The sequence below is a fragment of the Lygodium microphyllum genome, chromosome 2, assembly GCF_053477565.2.
Source record: "Lygodium microphyllum isolate KBCC chromosome 2, Lygodium_microphyllum_v1.1.10, whole genome shotgun sequence".
Lineage (NCBI taxonomy): Eukaryota > Viridiplantae > Streptophyta > Polypodiopsida > Schizaeales > Lygodiaceae > Lygodium > Lygodium microphyllum.
Genome location: NC_141136.1, coordinates 189973041 through 189996652, shown reverse-complemented (window position 1 = coordinate 189996652; position 23612 = coordinate 189973041). Strand labels below are relative to the sequence as shown.

The 23612-nt window shown below is 40.3% G+C and overlaps 1 protein-coding gene across 5 annotated transcripts in view; it reads left to right on the top strand.

Annotated features, from left to right (window-relative positions):
* Window positions 1–20138: 20138 nt before the first annotated feature.
* The window catches only part of LOC148040743 (Cysteine proteinases superfamily protein), a 44287-nt gene continuing 40813 nt past the window's right edge, over window positions 20139–23612 (top strand). The window contains exon 1 of one of the 5 annotated variants that reach the window (XM_087661404.1): window positions 20139–20665. In XM_087661404.1, coding sequence (XP_087517530.1) covers window positions 20414–20665 — 252 coding nt within the window. In that variant the 5' untranslated portion in view covers window positions 20139–20413. The remainder of the gene's footprint in view (window positions 20666–23612) is intronic. The other 4 variants (XM_087661394.1, XM_087661413.1, XM_087661420.1 and 1 more) reach the window with 4 other exon arrangements.

The following is a 23612-nucleotide window of genomic DNA, read 5'->3' as shown; positions in this document are numbered from 1 at the left end:
CAGGGTTTGTGGATTTTTCCTGAGGTTTTGCTGCTATTATGTCATGATTCTCCTCAGATGTGATTGGTATAGTCTTGTCACCCTGTTGTGACAGTGTTGTATCCACTCTTGATTGGTCAATGTGAGTTCTGTTGTCGGTGGATTGAGTGTTGCAAGCAACCATTGATGGTAATAGTTGCTTTGATTTCTCAGAGCACACGGATGTGTCTGATGTTTCACCACTATTAGGAGAGACATCAATGGGTTCATTTTGGTGGATGGGCTTGATGTTTTATTTCTTAGCTCTTTGGCACTCTTGGTCTCAATCTTCTTGGGGTCTACAACCGCTTGCAACTTCCATTGTTGTTTTCGTTGTTTTGTCCTCTTTTTTTTGGGCAATTTCGGTGTCTCCATTAAGGACCCAGGACCCTGAACTAGGTCAATTGTTGATGTGCTTAGTTGAGCCTTAGCACTCTCTCTCTCTCTGCTGTGCTCTCATGGGAATCAGCTGTGACCTGTTGAACAGCCTTGCTAGGTTGATTGGTCGGATGCGCCATCTCCTTGGCCACATCTTTGAGAGGTCTCTCCTCAAACCTAGGCTTCAGGTGCTTTGGCAGTGCCAAGCGTGTCAAAGATGTTGGTTGCAACACCTCTTTCATAGGTGAATGGCTAAGGACATGTTCCGCAAGGGGCATCGTCACGGACAAAGGCTATGACTGTTGTGATTCCTGATTGGAAGTAGTAACGACTAGTTTAGTGGACTAGCTACTGTTAGTAGATTGCGGTGTTAGGTCCTCAGGCAGATCGGAAGTGGGTGTGTCTTTTGTTGCCCTTTGAGCATTTACTTATGCAAATCGAGCCTCGGTTGATCTAGTCACATTAGATTACATAGGCATATCCTTGGGCTGAGAGCTACGGGTGGTATCATGTCCCACCTCTTGGACATTTGGAAGCTTAGATGGAGATAGAGATTGGGATTGAGTAGCTGCACTTAACGATTGCTATTGTGCTTCTTGTGTCCATTTTGGGAAAGAGGGTATAGGAGACTTGGGACTCCTAAGTGGCTTTGACACTGGCTGGAACACTTACTCGTGGCTATTAGATGATTTTGCCATTTGCTTTGTTGAGAATTTAACTTTGCCATGAGCAATGTTGTGGCTATGATGCATGTTATCCTCTTGCGAAATCAAAGGCTCCTTGAGCACTCGTGGTCTTTGTGCAGCAACTCGCGCGTAAATTTTGCTTATATTCCTTTGCCCTTTTTCCACTCAATGGTTACATCTGACATCTACTTATTAAGCATGCTAGGCTGAGGCTCTACCCTTTGAATAGTCCCATTTGGTTTCTTGATTTCGATCGTGAGGGACTCGGTTGCCCCAATGTTTTTTACTTGAGACGGTTTTTCATTTAGATTTCCTCCTATGCTTCTTTGCTCTTGATACGATTTGGCCTTCAGCTGATAGAGGGGGTTTAGTAGGGGGTTTTGATATCCAAATCCATCGGTTACTTGCGTAATACCCTTGAGCACGTAGCAAGGCTTTGGATATCCATCTTGGCGTTGTACTGGCTCTCCATCGATGCCTTCGTCTATAAGGCTTGGGCTTCTTTTGTGGTCTTCTACGATATTTGTAAGTCCAAAGCCTGTCCTTGGCATTGGCTCCCGACCTCCTTGTTTCAAGCATGGCCTCATTCACTGGTTCTCCTTGTTCAACCTGTGCTTGTATCAACTCTTTCGACAGGTCCTTGCTCTCATCACTAGGCTTGCTTGGCATGTCGGAATGTTCATTGTCTTTCCCTCGAGGTTTGATGAGGTTACCCTTACTAAAGGTTGTGATTATTCTCACACCCGGTAGTGTCAAGTGTATCCTCTGTGTGATATAGTCGGCCTCACACTTGGTTGCCCTTTTGAAGGGTCGTCCAAGGAGGGTTTCCTTTCCACAACTAGCACTATTTGGAGGAACATGGAATAGGATATGCAAGCTTTCAATTTCAATAGTTACAAGAATTTTGCACTTTCCTATGAGTGCTTGTGGGTGTCCCCCATATGGACTAATAGTTGCATTAGTCAGTGTGAGCTTTGGTTGGCCTAGCAGAGTCCATGCTTCATAGGTCAAGATATTAAAATCTGCCCCTTCATCGATGAGAGCATCGACAATATGCTCTCTTTTTGCGGTGAGTTTGACCCTAAGAGAAGTAGGTGGCACTATGTCTTCATCTTCTGGGTCTCAGCTTATGAATTTAAGCCTTTTGATAAATGCCCTTGAGTCCCCGATTGCATGACCAAATGTGGATTCTCCACTGTTGTCTTGGATCGTCTATGCAGTGCTATTCAACGTGCATCTATCGTCAGGACTATCATATCTAGTCATCCTCGCAGTCGTAGCTTGACGTTGTTGATTTCTGCTTTAACTAGATGTAGTCCGAATGCAACACATACGTGTTTTTGCAGTGTGGCCTTTTTTCCCTTATTGGCCAGGTTGGCCCATTGAGGTTCTAGGGTCTCTTTTTGTCTTTGTTCAGGTACGGGATTTTGGTTGCTCTTTTGCAGGTGCAAATCCATGCTTGTGTAGAACCATGACTACACTAGGATCTAATTTGAAGGACCTATCACGGCGCATATTTTCTCTCCAACCTACTTGGGGGAGGTGCAGAGGAGGCTCTGCCCCCTCCGCGGGGGTCCGAGAGAGGCAGTCCCCCCCGACCCGTAGGGCTGTTTTACGAAAAACACCATGCGTGATTTGAAGGACGGTTTGTAGCCAAGTTTTGAACTACTTGCTCTAGATTTCAGCCTAGTAATAGGTCTATGATGTGCTTTCGGCTCTATATGGTCTCTCGGTCAATTTCAGGGTCTACAGGTTAAAATTTGAAAAAATCAAAATTCGGCCCAACAGGTCCGAATTGCAAGGGCTGAATGCTCGATTTGGCCCGTTCGAATGGCCGAGGGCTGAATGAGAAAGGACCGAATATCAAATTCGGCCAGTCTGAGTGTGGTTGTCAGAGGGCCGAGTGGCCGAGTGGACTAAGGGCCGAGTCAGGTGGGCCGAATCAAGTGGGCCGAGGGTCGAATGGTGAATTCAGCCAAGCTGAATGTCAACTTGTTCAAGTGGGATTGGGTCGAGTCGACATGGCCGAGGGTTGAATTTCAAAGTTGGTCTGAATGCTTCACTTGGATGGGCCAAGTGAAGGGCATTCAAGTGTAGTTGGTCGAGGGCTAAATGGTTGAGTGGTCCGAGGGCCAAATGGCTGAGTGGTCCGAGGGCTGAGTGGTTGAGCAGTCCGAGGGCCGATTCTGGGACTCGACCTAGAATCGTCATCACTCGGATGGGCTGAGCGCGATGCGATTTTTGTCGAACTTCAAGGAATTCTTCACACCGGAGCGATCGAGGCCTTCCTACCTGCTGACCACCTCAAGATCCAAGCTACTCATGTAGGGGAAGGTGTGGAATTACTTGGGCTGGTCAAATAACTCCTAGATGACCAAATCGAAATAGGTCCATGCGATGAAGCTCTCTCCCTCTCTCCTGCTCTCCTAAAACCCTGCAATGCAAAATGTGGCCTTTCTTGCCACTCTTGGCCCCTTATCACCCTACCCAAGCCTACACTCATCTTAGTCTTACTCCCTTCACCAACATTTAACCCAAAAATTCATTTTTTGCCCTTCTTTTCCCTGTTTCAACCTGTTATACAACAACAGAAAACCCTATTGCGTGTTCCAATGTTTTGCTCCTATCCTTCTTAAATGCAAGAAAAAATCGTAAGGGGAATACCTACACTACTCCATTATGCTTTCCAAGTCCAAAAACCAAAAACCTACTTGCTAAGGAAACGAATTCCTCTTCAAACTCCCTCGCTTCCTACCTATCTATCTCAAGCACGGGTTCGGGGAAAACCCTACTTCAATGCTCGATTCGAAGCACGCAAGTCCTCAAGGCTTGAATCCGTTGGTCCCGACAATGGAACCAAAATGTGGGAGCTTTCACTCAATCGCCAAGACCCATGAGCCACTTATTGCTTCAAGCATTCCAGGCCAAGCACTAATGGCTACCTCTCACATAGCCGACGCGCTACCTATCCATGAGTGTAGTGAGCTTACCACCATGCTGATCGAGTTATCTCCTCTCTCACGCACTCCGGTAGCTCCACGATCCAAGTGCAAGCTTCAAGCAAGCTCCATCCTCAAGCTCCACACTCCAAACTCCATTGCCATGAGCAAGACAAGAGAAGAGAAGAGAAGAGAATAAGAGAGGAGAAGATGGAGAGCTTCTCCTCCCCAGTCCCTTACCCTCACACACTCACTCCCTCACACTCTCACACTCCCTCTCTCAAGCACAAGCTCAAGCAAGCAAGCAAGAAGAAGAAGAAGAAGAAGAAGAGGGAAGCCACTTTTGGCTACACACAAGAATGAGCTTCTCATTCACTTTTCAACTTCATATACAAAACCCTAAATCCCTTTTGGGTGGTCATCCCCTTATCCCCTTTTTTACATGGCCGGGCCATTTTTCCCATTGTTCTTATATCTTCCTAGCTTCCTTCCTACCGCCCATCTACCTTTATAAATTGCACAGGTGAGACCCCGGCGCTCTTTAAATTAAAGCATGATGCGCTTGCGCTCTTTTACAAAAGTATTGACTTGTGCTTGCACTTCTTGTGCTTCCATATTTTTCTTGGCACGTCTTTGTCTTCCGTTTCACTTTTGCCTTGGCCTTTATCTTCTTCTTTAGATTTTCCAAATTTTCCACCTTGTTCATCTACCAGTTAACACATGGCAAGCAGCCTGAAACTATGACTGATGACGAATGGAATGAGCTGGATGAGTTATGCAAGTCCACTCTCATCTTGTCTCTCACTGAACAGGTGCATTACAGTGTGGTTGAGGAAGCACAGAGTGCTTGGCAGCTTTGGGATAAAATTAAGAACCTCTATGACAAGAAAAGTCCAGCAAGTCAGATGTATTGGTTGAAGTAGCTTATGCACATGCTCATGAAGGAGAATATGACAATGTCTACTCATTTGAGCCAGTTTCATGCTATTCTCAAGAAGTTGACTTTGCAGGGTATTACCTTTAATGATGAGGTTACTCCATTGTTTTTGCTTGGGACTCTAAGTGAGTCACGGGATGTATTCCGCACTGCCTTATGTGCTCCTGCTACTATTTTGAACATTGGCTAATGTTCTAAGTGCTCTTCTACAGGAAGAGATCAACGATAAGAACTTGGATGCCTCTCGTGTGTCGCATGCTTTGACTATTAGAGGTAGAGATGGTAATGGCAAGAATGACCGTGGGAATGGCCATGGCAGAGACTTGCAGAAGTCTATGTCTAAGTCGTGTGGTAAGTCACACAGCAACTCTCTGGGAGAAATGCTAATGTGACAAGTCATCATTGTGGCAAAAAGGGTCATATACGCCCACAGTGTCATGAGTTGCGCAATGAGAAGTGCAAAGAGAAGGGGAAAGACAAAGTACACGAAAAGTCCTCTGATAGCAGCATTATGCCTACGAAATCTAGTGTGAAAATCAAGGAGATAAATGTCATGAAAACTGATGACTCCGATGAGGAGTACATACTTGCAGCTAGTTCTTGTAGTGCTACATCATTGACCGATGTTCACTCTATATATGCGTAGTGTTGGCTTTTGGATTCTCGTGCTTCATTTCATGTTACGCCATGCCGTCAGTGGTTCCACTCCTACCGCACTGTCTCTCATTCAGTTCGCTTGGGTGATGACAGGTCACTTGCTATTGTTGGCATTGGGGATGTACAGCTGCAGTTCTCTATTAGTAGTACTTTTCTGTTACAAGATGTACGTCATGTACCTACTCTTACACGTAGCCTTATGTCTACAGGGCAGCTTGATGATGCTGGGTTTCTTGTTTCATTTGGGGGTTCTGCTTGGAAGATCACCCGTGGCAGACTTTTGCTTGCTAGAGGTGCCAAAGCTGGCAGCCTCTATCCTCTTGTAGTAGTTGATGGATCCTCTATTGACCATGTTTTGTTAGTGGGTTCCATCCCATATGTATCTCTTTGGTATGCCCATTTGGGCCATATGTCCTTGAAGGGAATGAAAATGCTTTCTGGTTTGTAGTACTTACCACCCCTTGACTACGCATGTTTTGATTCATGTGAGCATTGTCTTTATGGTGGCAGACAGACTAGGAATACACATAAGAAGTCTGGTAGGACACGCATGAGTGAGCCCCTGGCATTGGTACATTTAGATGTTTGTGGGCCCATGTCGTGTCAGTCTATGGGTGGTGCAAATTATTTTGTGACGTTCATTGACGATTTTTTATGTAAAATCAAGGCTTACCCCATTAAGCTTAAGTTTAATGTCTTGGCTGTACTTCAGAGATGGCTTGCATTTGTTGAAAACCAAACTAGGCATAGGTTGAAATGCCTTAGGACTGACAATGGGGGAGAATATGTGTCACGTGCTTTTGAGCAACTATGTGACGAGAGGGGTATTAAGCGTCAATTGACCGCCCCCTATACCCCACCCCAGAATGGTTTGGCTGAGCGGATGAATAGAACCATCCAGGAGTGTGTACGCATCTACGTGTCTTTGGATGTGAGGCATTCTGCCATGTGCCCAAACACAAGCGCGAAAAGTCATCCGCAGCCATGATGTAGTCTTCCATGAAGACAAGATGCATAGGCAACCTGAGAAGGTGGTAGAGATACGCAGGGCTATATTTCAGGAGGAGCCACTTCCTCCTACACAACTAGTTGGATAGCCTGCAGTAGCAGTTGGTACACATGGCCAAGGTGTTGGACCGGCCTTAGAGCTTGCCATGAGACGGGGTCTACTAGAGATAGACGTCCATCTGATAGATTTGAGCCTTTGATGCATTATGTCTTGGTTACATATGCAGGAGAGCCTCTCACCTATGGTGAGGCTATGTGCAGGGGTGACAGTCACTCTTGGGAGAGGGCTATGCAGTCTGAGATAGACTCCCTGCATAAGAATATGACTTGGGATTTGGTTGCAATGCCTCAAGGCAAGAAGGCTTTGCCATGTAAATGGGTGTACAAGCTGAAAAGTACCCCTGGAAACCCCAAGCCAGTTTATAAGGCAAGACTTGTCGCTAAGGGTTTTAAATAGGAGTATGGAATTGACTTTGATGGAGTTTTTTCTCTTGTGGTCAAGATGACCACCCTACGCTTGGTTTTGGCCTTAGTCGCACAGCTTGTCTTAGACTTGTACCAGATGGATGTCAAGTCAGCATTCTTGCATGGGGATTTGCATGATGAGATATACATGGAGCAACCTAAGGGCTTTGTAGAGCCTGGCAGGGAGCACCTAGTGTGCAAGTTGAAGAAAAGTCTTTATGGCTTGAAGTAGGCACCTAGGGAGTGGTATCATAAGTTTAATGCCTTTATGCAGTCACAAGACTACAATAGAAGTGCTATGGATCCATGTCTTTACACAAAGAAAGCCCGAGATGGCTCATTGCTTATTTTGGTACTTTATGTGGATGATATGTTGATAGCAGGGAAAGCTCATGATGAGTTGGATGCTCTTAAATCTCAGCTAAAGAAGAGCATTGAGATGAAGGATTTGGGACAAGCCTCTCACATTCTTGGTATGTGCATTAAGCACGACATGCATTAAGGACTACTCTACCTCTCACAGAGGGAGTACATTCATAAAGTCGAGTGTTTCCGCATGCAAGACGTAAAGCCTATTGGCTATCCATTACCTTCTTATGTGAAGGTTTCACAGACTGATTGTCTATAGACAAATGAGCAGAGGGCCGAGATGATCAAGATCCCTTATGCATTAGTAGTGGGCAGTTTGATGTATGCCATGATAGCCAGTTGTCCAGATATTGCCTTTGCAGTTGGTGTTGTGGCACATTATATGGCTACACCTAGCAAAAAGCATTAGGATGCCGTAAAGGGTATCATGAGATACCTGAAGGACATAGCAAATATGTGTATTTGCTATGGCAGTCAAGACACAGGAGTTGTGGGCTATACAGACTCTAATTATGCCAGACATGCAGATAATAGGAAGTCCACTTCTGGCTATGTCTTTACCTATGATGGAGGTGTTGTTTCTTGGATGTCTAGGGTTCAGAAGTGTATGGCTCTCTCTACCACTGAGGCCGAGTATGTTGCGGCCACTGAGGCTTGCAAGGAGGCCATATGGTTGGGCCGTTTGGTTCATGACCTTGGGATTGATGCTATACCTACGCTACATTCGAATTCTATGAGTGCTATTCAGCTAGCCAAGAATCCAGTCTTCCATGCGAAGACGAAACACATTGAGGTGAGGTATCACTTCATACGTGGGGTCGTGGAGGACAAGTCTTTTGACCTTATCAAGATCTCCACTGACGAAAATCTTGTAGATCTGCTCACGAAAAGCCTCACTACTAAGCGCTTTGCCTTCCTTAGGAGATTGATGGGCATTGGATGAGATGATGTTTTTCCTCATCATGTTGTACATGTGTACATTGTACTATCTTTTCTTTTTCTTTTCACTCCTCACTAGGGAAGATTCACCTTTAAGTGGAAAGTTGTTGGGGTTAAAGGTGCCTCTGCCTAATCGCTCATGTATTACTACATTGACAGTACCCACCACTGCACATTGCAGGTGGCAGGCGCCCGTCACAGTCACTTTATTCTTTATTCTTTTAGTGACAGTTTGAATAAGAGAAGGCCCGATCACACATTGTGACTGTTGGAGTTCCCATTTGTGTCTCTCTCTCTTCTTGGTTTTGCTCTCTGCCACAGCTCACTTCCAAGCAAGCTTCAATCCTTCTCATCTTTTACAGGGGGTTCGTGATAATGATGTGGAATCCTTTTTGTGGAGACCTCTACACAAATATTTTGGTGTATAACAAGTTATGCTTGGATGAAGTTATGCAATCTTAGATCAATTTGTGTGCATGATGAGTTCACTATTCCAATCTCTTTTTGTCACTAATTCGGCACTTCATTTAATGTTTTTGTATTTAATGTGGGTCCACACATACACACACACACACACACACTTATTATTGTATGTGTCAATCTCTCACGTATTGGACCAATTGGTATTTCTTTTTTCTATATAGATCATCACACACACTATGTTTGTAGACATCCACTTCCTACACTTGTTTCTCTCTTTCCTACAACAATGTTATTCCTCCATCATGAGCTAACACTATTCAAATGTAGCGTTTAATGAGATTTTTGCACTAATGTCTTTTGAGAAAATTGTGAGATTTAGAGATATGGTGGACATGTCTTTCTCACGTTTGATGTCACATTTTGCATTCATATGCTCAAATGCATCGGTCTCTAGCAAGTGTAGCATATGATCTAGGTTGGCTACATAGAGTGGCTCCAGTACTCCTCCCTCTAATGGGGTACTATGGAGGGTGGCTATGGTGTGATTATATTATTATTATTTATTAATATAATAACACATAATATATATATAATAACATGATATATAATGCACCATATATATACAATATATTAATAACATCTTAATTAATATTAAATTAATATATCTATATAAAATATTATTAGTAAGTATTATAATAACATATAATAATAAATTTTTAATAATAATTTATTTATATTAATTACTATAATAGTATTATACACTTATATTGATATGAATATACCATATTTTAATAATGAATGATAATATGTTATATAGATTTAAAACATTAATATTATTTAATACATTATTAATATGTTTATACATACATACATACATATATAAATATGTGTATATATATACATTAAAAATATCATTTTATTGTTTTTGAAGGCATTTATAATTAATATATTATTATTATTATTATGCATTAATAATAAAGTATTATTATAATTAACATAATATTTTCTAATAATTATATTTAATGTATAATCTCTATCTCTTCTCTATTATCTATTAAAACAAAAACTTTTTTTTTCAAGGGGTTGGGGGGAACACATGGGGCACACGGAGCCCCCCTCCCCTACAAAAGCTTCTGACAAAGCCACATGGCAAGTGACCACATCTGAACACACACCCCACTTGCAAATAGCTACGTGCACACACAAACTAAAACATCTAGATCAACACCACATGGCATTACCAACTTAGCATGCAATTAACATAACAAAATTCAAGGGGCGAATTCTTGGCATAATATTGAAGAATGTATAAGTAGAGAAGGCAAGGAATAGAAAAGGGTTCAATTCTGTTCTTCTCTCTATCTCTCTCGCACACTCCCTCTCTATCTCTCTCTCTCTCTATCTATCTTAGCTTAGTTCAATTATCTATCACCAGCTTGTACTATGAACACCACATTGGTGGAGACGGTAGGGGTTGCATCAACAACATAAACCACATAGTGGGGAAGTCTCACGAATCCGTTAGCTACTTAGTGCAACAGTAAATCAAGAAATTCAACACCTCAAAACTTCAAGGACCACCAGTCAACCAACTTGGCACCAAGACCCAATGCAACTTCAGTGATAAGTAACACATAAATGCTAATCTTTCAAAGCCATACAAGTAATTTTCAACATAAAATAATATAACCATGAGCTAATATGATGCCAGGAGACATATCCCACGGTGAATTTCGTGAGGTTTTGCGGTGGATTCCGTAAAATTATATTTGTTGCCGAGGCTCATACACAAGGTGGATTCCTTATGCGAAAAGTCGATGGGGACGCATGTCCTTTTTGAGCGTCTCGTTAATTTAATGTGCAAGTGGGTGATTCCATAGCGGGTGATTCCGCAAAATACATATTTAAATTAGTGGACGTTTATGAGTTTAGAGTGCGCACTCGTAATAAATTAAGGTTAGGATTGAGTTCTAACCAATTTATTTATTTTGTAGCTGAAGACTGATAGGTATTCACTTTTATCGATTTAATTTTATAAATTTCTAACAATTGTGAATGCTTTAGTTGATGTGTAGAGCAAGTGGTGCTGGGAAGCACTGGGCAATAGCGTGTATTCAAGTTATTTAGAAGAAATTATCATTTTTTATGGGTGCGCATTTTAGGCGTGGCGCCAATATTTATTTTGATGCACTTATTTATTAAAGCGCTTGACATATATTTATTATTTTGTATGTGCATGGGCACACGATTTAAATATTTGTTATTGGGCATTGTATTTGGGCACAGCTCGACTCTTTGGGCGCCCAACCACTTTATTCTTTATTTGGACAAAAGCAAACACAAAAGCTAAAGCGTGCTAATTGTAAATTTGGGCTATTTTTTTTAGCTTGGAGATGAATAATATATTAAATACATGCTTTGTGGAGCGCTCACACAAGGCATGGGGAGAGATTGTACCCAATTAGTATTTTTGCTTCATGTCGTGTAAGTCTTCTCTCTTGTTTTTTGTGCAAAAGTAGAGTTCTTTTGTTCTTGGGGACCTTTCGGCGATTGCTATGCACGCATCTAGCATCCGATATGTGCACCAGTGGTATTACAGCGAAGCTGAGATCAAGGGCTTCCAATCGCTTACCATCTCACGCAAAGGTGAAGCTCCTGGAATGATTGAGCTCTATAGTCAGTCTCACGACAATCCGTCAATACCGGCGCGTTCCTGGTGGTGAAGAACCCCCTGCTACACAATCGGATCACGAGGGACCACTCTCTAGAGATGGAGGACCACTTCTCAAGCTCCTTCATCAAGTCGTTTATTCTCAAAAGAAAGAGATAAGAATTTTCAATTAGTGTGATTATGAAGCTTAATAAGCTTTATAAAAAGTTTAATCTCCTAAACTTCAGTGACTGTGGCAGCAGGATGAACTCAACGACGACGTCGACTACGACTAGGACATGCCGCCGTCCTGAAACGAATGATTTAAGTTATTAAGCTTTTTCAAAGCTTAAAGATTCTAAGCTTCTCTAAAGCTTTTAAAAAAATTCCTCTTTAAATCTTCTCCATAGCAGCAGTTTCCACAGAATCAATCACGAACTCGTTGTCAACCTCCCTGCAAGCCCCTATTCACACCTACACTATGACAACGTTGATTTCCAACACACAGATTACTATATGCAGTCTACACATACGAAGTATACACTTGGAAGAAGATTGTGACATCAACTTTAGCATCCGTAAAGAAGAAATATTGTAAAAAGCCATTTAAAAAAAAAGAGAAATAACCCTTGTAAACCCGACTTTGAGCTATGCTCATCCCACTAACAAGATTTCGAGTGTGTGAGGTTGTTTGAAATTTTGTAGGTTGTCTGATCAAACCATGGAAGATTTTATGGCCGAAGGTGATTTACCGGAACCAACAATGGAGCAAAAACTGGACCTAATTATGATGCAGCTTCAAGAGGAATGAAGAGCACGTCAAACTTTGCATGCAACGATCTACTGCTGACCAAGATGGACTGCAATATGAAGATATTATACGACGTATGATCGATGCGACACTTGAAGCGCAATCTATTCGGAAAGAAACAAAGATAAGTTTAAAAAATTTCAAATTTCGTACTTTCAATGGGTCACGCGATGGAAAGACTATACTTGCTTTTATCAGTCAATTTGATGATTATTTCCATGAAGAACAGTATGCTGAGAAAGACAAAATTAAGTGTGCCACTAATCATTTTAGTGGACAAAGCATCCCTATGGTGGACTGTTGTCTGCAAAAGCATTGATTGTCCTACTACTTGGGAGACTTTCCAAAAGAAATTTTTGCAAAATTTTCTTCCAACCCAATTCCACGAAAAAGCAATCAAACACAGTGGGATCTTCTACAACACATGGATCGCAAGCATATTTCACAATATATCGAGAGTTTTTGGAATGCTTTATTGCACCTTCGAATGCTCGAAGATATACTTGAGGCAACCCATAAACACAAGTTTATGTCTGGTTTACTTGGACATTTTTATGTGGAGGTGAACATGTTCAAGCCAACGATTCTCGAAGATGCAATTTTCTTGGCCCATGATGCTGAAGACAAAATTCAAGGACAAGAGAAGCGATCACAACAATACCAAACTAATGGTAACTTCGGTTCAAGGTATTAAAGTTGATCCTAAAAAAATAGAAGCAATTTTGAATTGGCCGATATCTACAAATGTGCACGAATTACATTCTTTCTTAGGTCTTGCTAGCTTTTACAGAAAATTTGTGAGAATTTTTTCATTGCTTGCATTACCTTTGACAAAATTATTAAAGAAAGGTATTGTGTACCATTGGTCCAAAAATTAGCAAAAGTCCTTTGATTTACTGAAACATGCTTTAACTCATGCTCCTATATTGCAACTTCCTGACTTTACTAGACCATTTTTCCTAGTAATCACTAACGCTAGTGGATCTAGAATAAGAGCTATCCTTATGCAAGATTCCCATCTCATAGCTTACTCTAGCTGCAAACTTAAACCCTCTGAACTTAAGTATTCTACCCATGATAAGGAATTGCTAGCTGTAGTACAAGCTTTACGTCAATGAAAACACTATTTAATGGGATCTAAATTCATGATCAAACTGACCAACAAAGTATTAAATATCTCCTTAGTCAACCACAAATATTTGACAGACACATTAAATGGATTACTTTTATTCAAAGTTTTCATCCACTTATACAATATCAACCCGGAAAAGAAAATGTTGTTGTCGATGCTTTAAGTAGAAGACCGACTATTCATAATATCTCTGTGATATCTTTTGATTCTCTTCTCCCTATGAAAGATACCTATGATCAAGACCCTAGCTTTCAAGTTTATTGGAATAAATTAGTTGCAAATAACTGGATTCCAATTGATTCATTGTCTTACGCTGATGGATTTATGCTTTATGAAAAAAGATTATGTGTAACTATTCCATTTCGATCATTTGTCTTGCGCGAAATTCATTGTCCCCCATATCAAGGCAATAGAGGAATTATTTCTACTTTGTGTACATTGATTGAAGATTTTTATTAGCCACAGATGGAATCTGATGTTTCTAACTTTGTATCCGAATGTTTAATTTGTCAAAGAGTTAAGCGATACTATGGTAAGCAATATGGTTTATTAATGCCTTTACCAATTCCAGAACGACCATGGGAACAGATTTCAAAGGATTTTATTACTGGTTTGCCCAACCCTAAAGCTAATCATGGTATGATTTGGACTATTGTAGATAGATTTAGCAAACAAGCCTATTTCATTTCATGCAAGAAAACGTGAACTGCATCTTAAGTTGCTCAATTGTTTTTTAAAACTGTTTTCACTAACCATGGTTTGCCAAAAGTTATTATTTTTTACCGTGATTTTAGATTCTGCAATAATTTTTGGACTACTTTATTTGCTAATTTAGGAACAAAGATTGATTTTTCATTTGCATTTCATCCTAAAACAAATGGGCAAACAAAAGCTAGTAACAGTACAATTTTAGATCTTTTGCATGCATACACAATTTCAAAACCACAAACATGGGATACACATTTATATTTACTTCAGTTTGCATACAATAACACACCACATACAGCTACACAGAAAGCATGATTTGAAATCATTTATGAATATAGATTGCCTACACCTATTACATCATTATCAACCAAAGTTAAAGATATGATTGCGAATATGCATGCTACTATTTTTTATGAAGTTAAAGATATGATTGCGAAAGCCCAGCAATCATATACGAAACAAGCTAACAAGAAAAGAAAAGCTATGAGTTTCAACATTGATGATTATGTTTGGTTACGCATTGAAAAGAGAAGATTACAAAGTATTGACAAACACCTTGTTGTAAAGTTAGCTCCTAGATTTTATGGACCCTTCAAGATCATTCACAAAATCAATGGCAATGCATTTAAGCTAGAATTACCCTAATACTAGAAAATCCACAACACTTTTCATATCAGTTTGTTACGACCTTTTAGAGGCCAATTACATGTACACCCTGTCTATGAAAACCCTTCTTTATTAGAAGAAGAAACTGAAATCCTTAAACATGAAACTATTTTAGATACTGACTTTATGACCACTAGAACTGGCCGTAAATATTCTAGATATTTGGTTAAGTTTAAAAATCATCCTATTGAAGAGGCCCAATGGATGTACGCTCGCGACCTAAGTGCTTACCCCTCACTGTTGGCTCCACATTGAGCTAATAGCAATTGAGGACAACTGCTATCCCACCCTGGGGATATGATGCCAGGAGGCATATTCCACGGTGGATTCTGTGAGGTTTTACAGTGGATACCGTAAAATTATATTTGTTGCCGGGGCTCATACACAAGGTGGATTCCTTGTGCGAAAAGTCAATGGGGACGCCTATCCTTTTTTAGCGTCTCGTTAATTTAATGTGCAAGTGGGTGATTCCATAGCGGGTGATTCTGTAAAATACATATTTAAATTAATGGACGTTTATGAGTTTAGAGTGCGCACTCGTAATAAATTAAGGTTAGGACTGTGTTCTAAACAATTTATTTATTTTGTAACTGAAGACTGCTAGGTATTCACTTTTATCGATTTAATTTTATTATTTTCTAACAATTGTGAATGCTTTAGTTGATGTGTAGAGCAGGTGGCGCTAGAAAGCACTGGGCGATAGCGTATATTCAAGATATTTAGAAGAAATTATTATTTTTGATGGGTGCGCATTTTAGGCATGGCGCTGATATTTATTTTGGCGCGCTTATTTATTAAAGTGCTTGACATATATTTATTATTTTGTATGTGCATAGGTGCACGATTTAAATATTTGTTATTGGATATTATATTTGGACACAGCTTGACTCTTTGGGCGCCCAATCGCTTTATTCTTTATTTGGACAAAAGCAAACACAAAAGCTAAAGCGTGCTAATTGTAAATTTGTGCTATTTTTTTTAGCTTGGAGATGAATAATATATTAAATACATGCTTTGTGGAGCGCTCACACAAGGCATGGGGGAGATTGTACCCAATTAGTCTTTTTGCTTCATGTCATGCAAGTCTTCTCTCTTGTTTTTTGTGCAAAAATAGAGTTCTTTGGTTCTTGGGGACCTTCCGATGCTCGCTATGCATACGTCTAGCATCTGATATGCGCACCATAATAAGCCTCACCTCAAGCACATCCTCCCCATGTGAACCCAAAGTTCATTCATAAACCACAATATCACACTATGGAATAGATGTTCCATGTGGTTTCTTCACTAATGCTACAAATAAACTACACTAATTAGAAGCTAGCAAACTTGCTAGTAAATAATAATATGTAATAGGGATACAAAATAGATCCAAAAGTGAGACCTAAACACTTCAATGGCTTACTGACAAAATATGTGCTTAGTTGGATCGACCACTTTGAGAATGTAACCAACTACCATGCTTGGAATGATGTCAAAAAATAATTAGAAATCCGAACACTTGTAGAGGGAATTGCTGCAACCTCGAGGGTTTATGCAACAACCTATTCAAATGAAGTCCAACTAGAGCATAATGAGAGAAGCATTGATAAGGGACTTTGCCCAACAAAATATCACACAAACAGAGCTTCAACATCTTGAAAATCTTAAATAGAACACTAAGAATACATGGAAAACCCCAATCCCCTTAGTTGCACCAGCTAATAAAGAGGAGATGCACAACTTCTACAGGAAGAACTCCTAGATCACCAAAATAAAAGAAAGCAAGACATTCAATACATACTAAATCACTACAAAGAATTATTTCATCCTAAAACAACCACTTACACTATCAAGCTCCCAATCTTTCATGAAATAAGGATAGGTATAACTCAGCCAAAAAAGGTGGCCATGCGAAGGAGATACAATAAGTCAATGAAGCAATAGAAGAGATGACATCTAAGGGGATCATAAAATCATCATGCAGTGATTGGGCTTTAGAATCTCACCTAGTAAGAAAAGGTGATGGAACTTATCATTTTTGCATTGATTTTCAGCCATTAAACAAGGTTACATAGCATGATGTTTACCCACTACCAAGGCTAAATGACTTTTTGGATACATTGGGAAGATCAAGATACTTTACATCATGTTATTTGACATTAGGATATTGGCAAGTATACATGACTGAAAAATATGCTCACAAAATAGCTTTTCGCATGCCATCATGTTTATTCCAATTTACAAAGACACCCTTCAAGCTAAGTGATGCTACCGCCACCTTCTAGAATGAATAACAAAATATTTGGAGATCTCATTGAAAGGAATTTCCTAGGTATATATCTAGATGATATACTCATTCATTCATACAACAACATGGGAAGAGCATAAGCAAGTGGTCATGGAAGTCTTAGACAGGATCAAGAAATATAACTTGCAAGTCCAACCATGCAAGTGTACGCGGGGTGCCACATGTCTAAAGTTCATAGGATTTATCATATTAGCATCAGCAACAATCAGCATTGATCCCACAAAGGTAACTACAATTCAACAGTTTCCTAGGCTAACAAAAACAAAGAAACTTCAATGCTTTATTGGGTTAGTAGTATTTTCAACCCGATTTATACCTAGCCTAGCATCGAAAACATAACCATTAAGAAAATTTCTAAAAAAGGGCACCAAATATGAGTGGACCCCACAATGCAAAAAAAGTTTTCAACAACCGAAAAAAGAAATGCAAAAAATAACCAGGCTTGCATGTCTAGATTTCAATAAAAATTTTAAGTTGCAAACAAATGCCTTTAATGAAGGATTAAGAGTTGTATTTTTATGAGAATCGTATGATAACAAGTGGCATCCAATATCTTATATCAGTCACTCACTCACCAAAGCAGAACATAATTATAGCACAATGAAAATAGAATTAATAGCAATTGTTTGGGCATTGAGTAAGTTGTATCCTTACCTACATGGTAAAAAGTTCACCGTAGAGACATATCATCAACCTTTAGTACCAATGATGTAGAAGGCCCACCCACATGGGAGATTGCTATGTTGGATCCTAGTCCTCTAGGATTATCAAATTATCATCAAGTATATAAAGGGAAACACAAATGTCATTGCAAGTTGTCTATCAAGGAATCTAGAAGTCCAAAACAATAAGATATGCAACATACCACAACATATCAAGACACACTAACATATTTGCAACAACAAGATGAATACATCAAAACAATAATGATCATCATACAATAAAATGACCAGCAAGCAAACACCATGAATTACCACGTGAAAAAAAATCTATTGCACTTCATACAATAAGAAAAAGAGTCTCATTCATTCAGGGACACATACATGAAACACTTCCACTCACACCCAAAGTTTGGACATATGGGATCTCACAAAATATTAGAAAAAATAAGAATAAGGTATTGCTAGCTATAAATGAGAAAAGACATATCACAATGTACAAGAGGATGCTCGACTTGCCAATCATTCGAGAGCCCTCCAATGAATGATTGGAAACTACAACCCATCGTAATAAATACGCCATTTGAAATGGTTGACCAGGATCTAATGGGACCATTCCTTGAAACAAAAGTAGGAAACAAATACATTGTGGTGCTCACAGATTACCTCACATGTTGGTGTGAAACAATGGCTATACCAAATACTTCACCAATAACAATAGCAAGATTTCATGTTACACAGGGTCATCTTGTAACATTCATGTTCAAAAATAATCTTATTAGACTAGGGATAATAGTTCAAAAGTGAAGTCATGCAGATATTCTCCAAAGGCATGGGCATTGATCAATATTGTCTTCTTTCGACCATCCTCAAATGAATGGTCTTATAGAGAGACTAAATAAAACTATCAAGCAAATGTTAATAGCATATATTGACCCCCTACATCAATCATGGGATGAAGTGTTACCATGTGTAACACATGCTTACCGACCTTTAGTATAATCATCAACAAAAATAAGCCCATTTCGAGCATTATATGGAAGGGACCCAATATGTCCACCTAAATTGGCGATAATGCAATTGTACCCACATCACAAAGATGTGGTGGATTGGTATGCCCACCTATTGGAAAAACAACCCATGATAAGAACAACAATCCAAAGGAATTTGGGTCAAGCACAAGCTAAATAGAGAAGAGAATACGATCAAACACATTAGCATAAAGAATACAATAAATGTGACATCCCGTTCGTAAGCATGGACTCTCAGAATCATTTGTACACAAGTGGGTAGGGCCTTACAAAACTAAGGATAAGATAAGGGCATGCATATATAAGGCAAGACACCTACACAAGGGCACGTCGGCATACACCCATGTGTAGCATGACAAACCCTTCTCCATGCCATTCCTAAGAGACAACTTGCAACAAAAAGAGCCTTAGGAACCTACCAAGTACAACACATATATAAGAATAAATCAATAATAACAACAGTTAGTTACTTGCAACACACAAAGGGATTTCAAAAATCATCAGCCATAGTTGTAGTAAAGAAAACAAACACAAGTTCATCATCATGAGCTTGCATCAAAGCTATACAGTTAACAAAACACAAGCCAGATCGGCAACAATAATATGGTAACTTATAAAGCCTTCGACTAGAAAGTCGACAATCAACAGATCACCCCCCACCACAAGCCGACATGCACGTGATGATGAACTACAACAACATGTAGACCGGCCATAAGCCGACTGAACACAAGTGGTAGCACGCCCGTATGGAGAGCAACACTAAACATCCCTACGCAACTACAATCCCTATGCAACTACAAGACCACCATGGATAAGAAACGTGGAAGCTAACCAACATGCTTAGAAAGTGCGACCAAGGAAAGTATTAGCCAATTACAGTAACAATTAAAAAGTTCATCTACTTTCCCTCCACAAACTGGGACACAAGGATAACATGCTGAAGGAGTCCAAAGAAAGAGCCACTTCACAGCAACAAAACATTCACTTGCTTTTTTGGGGGGAGGTGTTGTGTCCCTCCAACTCAGACATCTAGGTCAGTGACACATGCTATTACCAACTTAGCATGCAGTTAATGTAACATAATCTAACATGCAAATTCTTGGCATAACACTATGTAAGTAGAGAAGGCAAGGAATAGAAAAGGCTTGGACTCTGTTCTTCTCTCTCTCTCTCTCTCTCTCTCTCTATCTAAGCCTGGTTCAATCATCTATTGCCAGCCTGCACTGTGAACACCACAATATGAATAAAATAGATTGTGATTAATATTAATACATATCTTATTAAGATACACGAAATGTCCTAATTGGTTTACTAACACTGCTGCTCCGAACCCCAATGGGAAGTAGCATAAGACTCATGGGCTTTGGGAGAATCTGCCAGGATGCTCACCTGTGACTAGAGAGAGATGTTATATGTGCGCGTAATATCAATCGTAAATATATTTTTTAAAAACGCGTATATAACGAGTACTCCATGTGCGGTATGTTAGGACTGTCGGCTTTCTGCCCAAATCAGACTGTACGGAGACTGACCTCTCAAAGCTGCTCCATCTTCTCCGAACCCATATCAGTGCCCCCAGCATTAGTAGTACGACACCCTCCAAATAGCAGGTGCATCTACCCGGTGACATCATCAGCTTGTTTGTTGTGAATGGAAGACCAGAAAGTCCTGAGCTATGGCGACGTTCTTCTGCGTAGATTGGATTTGGAGCTCCTTCGTGGGCCCTTCTTCCTCAATGACCCCCTTATCGAGTTCTCCTTCGCGCACCTCTCTTCTACCCCTGCTGTGAGTCGCCTTCCCCTCCTGCTCGTGCCTCCTGGCATCACCTTCTGGATCTCTCATTGCCCCGACAGGCCCAGCCTCCGTGCCACCATCGACCCCCTTTCTCTTCCAGAACGTGAAGTAAGAGCTGCTTTTTTTGTGTTTGAGAGAGAGAGAGAGAGAGAGAGAGAGAGATGATCTTTGCAGGTCCTAGTAGACCACTGGGCATCCAACAAGTACCCTTTGTTCAATTTCTTAGCCTCTCTTGGGTGGCCCTTTGGGCTCTTGAGATGAGATAACCATTGCCTCTATAGTCTTGGTAGGTTCTTGGAGCTAACATGCATCCATTGTTTGATGCCTTGGCTACTCTTGGGTGGAATCTCTTGGGGTACACAAGGGATGAGCTACGGTTGCAATCTTTCCTAGTTCCAATTTTGGGCTTGAGAGGGGGTGTTAGGTTAATAAATGAGCATTTCACATTCAGCCTTAATTACAAATCTCAGACTTTAATGGTAAAAAGAGTTTATGTATCCCATAAGCAAGCTCCCACAATTTGGTTGGTTCCTCATCTATAAATAGATGATGTGCTCAGTCACCTATTATCCTGGTCATTTAGTTCCAACACTCTATGCCTTCCAATGGCTGCCAACTCCTTCCCGACTGCTGCCATTGATCATCTACATCCTTAATGCCTGCCATTGATCATCTACATCCTTGATGCCCTGTTTCTAGCTATTGCCCATTCTTATAGAGGCACCTATCTATCTACTGCATTTTGTTGCTGTCAACTGACGTTGGCATCTTGCTCATCTATGTGACCTGTTGTGTCTACGTTTTTGCTGTCTGCAACTAGGTGATAGTTTGCTGATCACTTTACACTCTTCCTTTTGATGGAATGGAGGGACAATGCCCTAGAATTGTGTGTGTGTGTGTGTGTTGACGGATTTGTGCCCAAGGGGAGGCAACAAAGGATGGTTGGCTCACAAATCATGAAACATATAGTATGTACTCAGTCACCTTGGGGGTATTAGTGATGGAGTAAGGTGTGTAGACTCTAGATATATGTTTTGCCTGTGGAGACAACTTGGGATTCGATGTGAGCAATGTGCTTAAGGATGTTTGCACAATGAGATGAATAGATGACTGCCACATGATGAGAATGTGCATGTGGCAAGGCGCCACTCGGAAAGTGTCCCTCATAGGAAAGTTGCTCACTTGCCAAGTGCCCTTTTAAATCTCTAGAAGAGATTAGAAACTATATACAAGTGCTTTATAGTGAGATTTTCAGATGCTAAACAAATAAGAGTAATGAAAAGCTAAGATTTAAATGCAAGGAACATAGAAATAAATGTATGCAGGTGAGGACAAATGAAAAAATCCTAAAGCTAAGTAGCATGAGGACAGAGTAGTCTATGGGCACGACTCATTAGCCTAATGAACTAATGGTATGAAGTAATTCTAGACTAGCCTAGTGTGCCCTAAGGTGTTGAGAGATGATAGCATTTGTAGAGAGAAACATAGCGTGTACTATAAACATTGGGACAAAGAAAACGAGTCGACACACCAATTTGGAGTGCCTAGAGCTGATGATGATGTGAAGAAAAACTCTAGGTTGAAGTCCCTGGCAGCTAGTATGTGTTGGCTCAGGTGTAGGGTAATTGCGTAATTAATTAATAGAGAATGAAAGATAACATGAGAATTCATTGATGCACAATTAAACTCAGTCACAAAATGAGAGGTGATGTATCAATGATTGAAAGAGAGTACAATATCCTAGGTGAAGAAAACCAGCCTTCCTTTTTGGATAGGATGAATAGCAAATCCAATTGGGATGCTTGGCTTTTTGAAATCTTTGGTAATTCCTTGAATTCCAGTTGTTGATTCAAAGTACTCAGCCTTCAATTTTTGGACACATGACTCGAGGTGGTTGCTAAACCCTAATTTTTGTTGTACATTAGGGTTTACAATAGCAAATGCTCTGGTATCCACCTCCTACGGCTGAGATTTGTTGTAAATGGTTGAGAAAGATCGAGGGTATGATTGTAGATGAGAGAGAGAGCTATGAGGAGAGAGAATATTTTAATTTTTGTCATAAGGAAGTGCTAAAATTTGTTGCTGCCTTGTTGGAAATGGTTGAATGATTGCATCCCACCATCAACAAGAGCCCGAGGTGCACGCTTGTCCCTTTGGGCCCTAGAATTGCTGTAGTTTGCCTATTGTCGCCTAAAGGGGCTGTCATCTGCCTCTGATGGCCTTATTATCAGCTAACAACCTTTCCCCCCCACTTGCATGGACAAGTTTTACCTAGTGGGAGCCTTCTAATTAGATTTTTCAGTCATTTAATTAATTTTCAGAATTAATAAATTCTGAAAATTAAATTCAACCCTTGAGGCTTGTACCTACTAAGAAAACTAATTATGCTCATCCACAATTAAATTTGCTAGGCCATTTTGACTCCCAAGTGGTCCTATGCATTACTCGACCCTTGAACTAGCATTAATTAATTAATTAATGCTCAGTTCCTAGTATCACCATTTACGATCATTGATGTATTAAACGTCCCAGGCCAAATTGACATTAGGTACCCACTAGTACGTAACCAATATAACTTATCGCAACTTTGCCTTTGGTACCCATTGGCTTCTCGGGGTTCTTGGCCTGTTATTATGAATTAATTGACTTGCACAACATGTTGTTTTACGATTATATGTCTAGGAGTTGGAAGCCATAGGAAGAACCACTTCTCAAAGAACTTAGTGGTATACATGCAGGATGTAATGTATGAGCTTTACGAGAAGATCAATCCCTTCATTATCTTGTGTGTGTAAAAAAACTCCAAGTGTTTGCTATGTCATGAAAAGAACTTGAAGAGAAGGAGGCCACATATCAAGTGATAACTGAAGTTTCTGGGAAGGTATGCATGAGACCTTGTGATAGGGACTAAAGGGGACTTTAATCAAGAGTTTATGGGATATTTTGGGGAGGGAAAGACATGTGCTGTCTTGGAAGGGAAAAAAGGCAGCAACCAGGCACAAACAGGGCAGCAATTTGGCACCATTAGGCTGAGTAAAACGTGGGCTGAAGAAGA